Here is a 3,160-nt window from a genome sequence, read left to right on the forward strand (position 1 = left end):
TAAATGAGAACTTTGATGATACACAAATAAACGTTCACATGAAAAACGCAGAAAACTGAAATCATCACTTCTGCCTAGATAGTGTTTTGATAAAGACAGACGGAAACCTTTCACCTGTCATCAACCTACACAGGAAGGCCAGCAGAAGGAGCCCGTTGTTCCCCAGCTGCACGAAGGCGTCTATGGCATCCTCCATGACCCCTCGCTCGTTGCCGCTGAATGCCCCGACGGGGATGTAGTACATGGGTATCAGAAGGATGGATAGTGTTATGAACCCGAACAAACCTGCAAGGAGTGATATTTATAAGTGAGGCTCTCCCTTGGAAGTGAAGCCTAACTTATCCCTTGATCCAGAGGGTGCTTCATAATATTCGTTGTGTATTATATTCATATATTTGTATCCCAACTAGGCCTGTTTCGTGGACTTACAAAGGAGAAAACCAAGAAAGCGTAAAACTGAAATTCACCGAGACATTGTTTTTTTAAACAAATATCCCTGCTGATCATGTGACCTCACTTCACTTACTAGTTGCAATACAGGTCTACACAGATACATATAACGAGTAAGCTTACCTTCCCAACCGACTGCAAGTAAGGGAGGCACATTATACTTGTACAGAAACTTCTCTTCCACCACCATCTGTGTCGCCGTCACCACCTGGGCAATCACGATGAGTAGATCGCCTGCGCATGAAGGAAGCGAACTTGATACACTATTGCTAACATATGCATGTAATGTGGAAAGGTATGAATATATAATCGAAACCGGTTAAATGCATCTCTTGCATTGTGAAGATATTCGTTCTCATTCATACATCAATAGAAGATATTTGTTCTCATTCATACCTTTCCACATTTGTCAACATGAATACGGTTCATATATATGCAATATCAGCATCACAGTACTCAATGAGATGCAAACCTGTGATTATGCCGTTTATGTCCGCGTTATCTCCCGTGTCTGAGGTGAGGAAGTCCGAGAGACCCACGATGATGAGGCCGAGGAGGACGGTGAAGATTCCAATCCAGTGGAAGTAGCGGAGGCGGCGGCCCAGGAAGGCCACGGAGAGCAGGCCTGTGAACACTATCACGGCACCTGCGGGGAAAAGCATGCGGAGTCGTTAAGAAAAAAAAAATAACAGTTCTAGACACGGGATCTTTATGTTTTGTTTTTGTTTTTCTATGCCTTTTCATAATTCTATTCTCGTCTTCGTAAACAGTATTTCATCATGGAAAAAAATGCGTGCCCTGTAGCACTGACGGAAAACCGAACTTACATGCAAAGATATATTTCTAAACAATATTTTGAGAAGAATGGAAAGCAGCACTCACCTCGCAGCATCTGGAACGAGCTGGCGAAGGTGAGGTTGAGGCCGACGTACATGAGGGATGTGGCCGTCATGTCGCAAATGGCTGGTATATAGAAGATAAAAGGCGGGAAGTCCTCAGTCTGAAAGGGGAAACTGGTAATGGGATTATATATTCATGCGACTTTCATTCGCTCTTATGTCTAATGGCATCGTATTTTCCTTAAACAGTACGAAGGTCCTTATTATCCTCACATTCTGTAAATGTCCATCATATATCACTATGCTAATTTCATGCTCGTAAAGAGAATGAGTTTGCACGCAGGTTGGCATGAAATTCACCCTAAGCGAAGTGATAGGTAAGTTTCGCCGAAACCGAGTGGCTGAAATGAAGGGGACTTGACACGGAAGAAAAGGGAGCTAAAAGGCTTACTCTCAAGGATTCCGAAGACATTTCCATGGAGTTTCGGGAGCGGTGTCGTACCACTGCTCGCTGGATGAAGAAGGCCAACATGCCTGGAAGAAGTATGATGATTGATGTACAGTATACGTCGCTCAGTAAGCATATTTTGATGCATATAGAGCATACATTGCTTGATTAATTCGCGGTGGAAATATATTTCACCGAAAAGAACGTAACAGTAACATATAAGAATGGGTATGGACACTCACACATGGTCTCCCCTACGAACATCCCAGCGGCCTGGAAGAACGGATGTTTGAACGCGGTCTCGTGACCCTGGCGGTTCTCTGACGTCTGGAGATCAGCCCACCTGGATGTAGACACTGGCATTAGACATTACCTTATAGTTAAAATCTTTGTCCTGTGGTGGTTGTTAATACTGATACCCCTTGTATGCTTGAGAATCTCTCATTAGCTGTCACACATATTCTCAAACATTTCCCTGAGCATCTATCATCATCTGTTAGCCATATCTACTGTGTCATCTATGCCTACATCTGTGAACCAGTTTCCCTACACTAATTATCTCAGCACCTGTCACCAGCTATAACTTATATCCCTGTAACCTTTACTCCAACGTATACCACCAGCTCTCGTTCATGTCTCCTATCCCATCTCTTTCCCAGCACATTTCTTTAAGCTGTACAAAAACCACGCTCCTTCCTCACCTCCCATCCCTCTGCACATCCTTCCCCAACACTCACTTGGTGGATAAGGTGTTGATCGAGCCGGTGGTGACCATGACCAGCGCCAGGAGCAGCTGTTTCTTGGACCAAGCCATTCTTAAATGAGATTGTGAAAACGACTGGTTGAAGGCTAAGGTGCGAAGGTGAGATCTGAATGCATAGACGCCTCCTTTGACGTTATTCAACCTTCGCGTCCTTTGAACACACTTTCAGGGAGACCAAAGAGTCAATGTTGCCCCTGTAGACGCAGCGGGGCACAGTCAGGCAGACAGTTTCATTGGACAATAGATATTTGTATCTGCATTATAGCCCCATCTTATCGCAAAACGTTATCCATTACGCCCCCAGCTTATACCGCAGCATTGCATGTGTCATTTTAGTACGCTGTCTAATCCAATAGATGAATCATTTCATTGTAATACTGGCGTCTTGCATTGTCCCTTTCGCTAACAATCGCCCAGCTATATACATACATATATATATACATATATATATATATATATATATATATATATATATATATATATATATATATATATATATATATATATATATATATATATATATATATATATATATATATATATATATATATATAATACGATTATGATAGCAATCTTGTCATGAATATTTTTCCCCTTTTTTCTACAAGTAAACGAAAGATACTTCAAAATTTAACAAGAAATTAAGCTTTGTACATCAAC

At 41.9% G+C, this 3,160-nt stretch overlaps 1 protein-coding gene across 1 annotated transcript in view; it reads right to left on the minus strand.

Annotated features, from left to right (window-relative positions):
• Tango9 (transport and golgi organization 9) overlaps positions 1-2,701 on the minus strand; it is a 3,952-nt gene extending 1,251 nt beyond the window's left edge. The window contains exons 1-7 of the mRNA XM_027356401.2: positions 2,475-2,701; positions 1,980-2,080; positions 1,741-1,823; positions 1,333-1,450; positions 923-1,096; positions 574-684; positions 130-285 (exon numbers count right to left, since the gene is read on the minus strand). Of these exons, the coding sequence (XP_027212202.1) occupies positions 130-285; positions 574-684; positions 923-1,096; positions 1,333-1,450; positions 1,741-1,823; positions 1,980-2,080; positions 2,475-2,551 (820 nt within the window). The 5' untranslated portion in view covers positions 2,552-2,701. The remainder of the gene's footprint in view (positions 1-129; positions 286-573; positions 685-922; positions 1,097-1,332; positions 1,451-1,740; positions 1,824-1,979; positions 2,081-2,474) is intronic.
• Between the last annotated feature and the right edge of the window lie 459 nt (positions 2,702-3,160).

This window comes from Penaeus vannamei, chromosome 8, assembly GCF_042767895.1.
Source record: "Penaeus vannamei isolate JL-2024 chromosome 8, ASM4276789v1, whole genome shotgun sequence".
NCBI classification, from domain to species: Eukaryota; Metazoa; Arthropoda; class Malacostraca; order Decapoda; family Penaeidae; genus Penaeus; species Penaeus vannamei.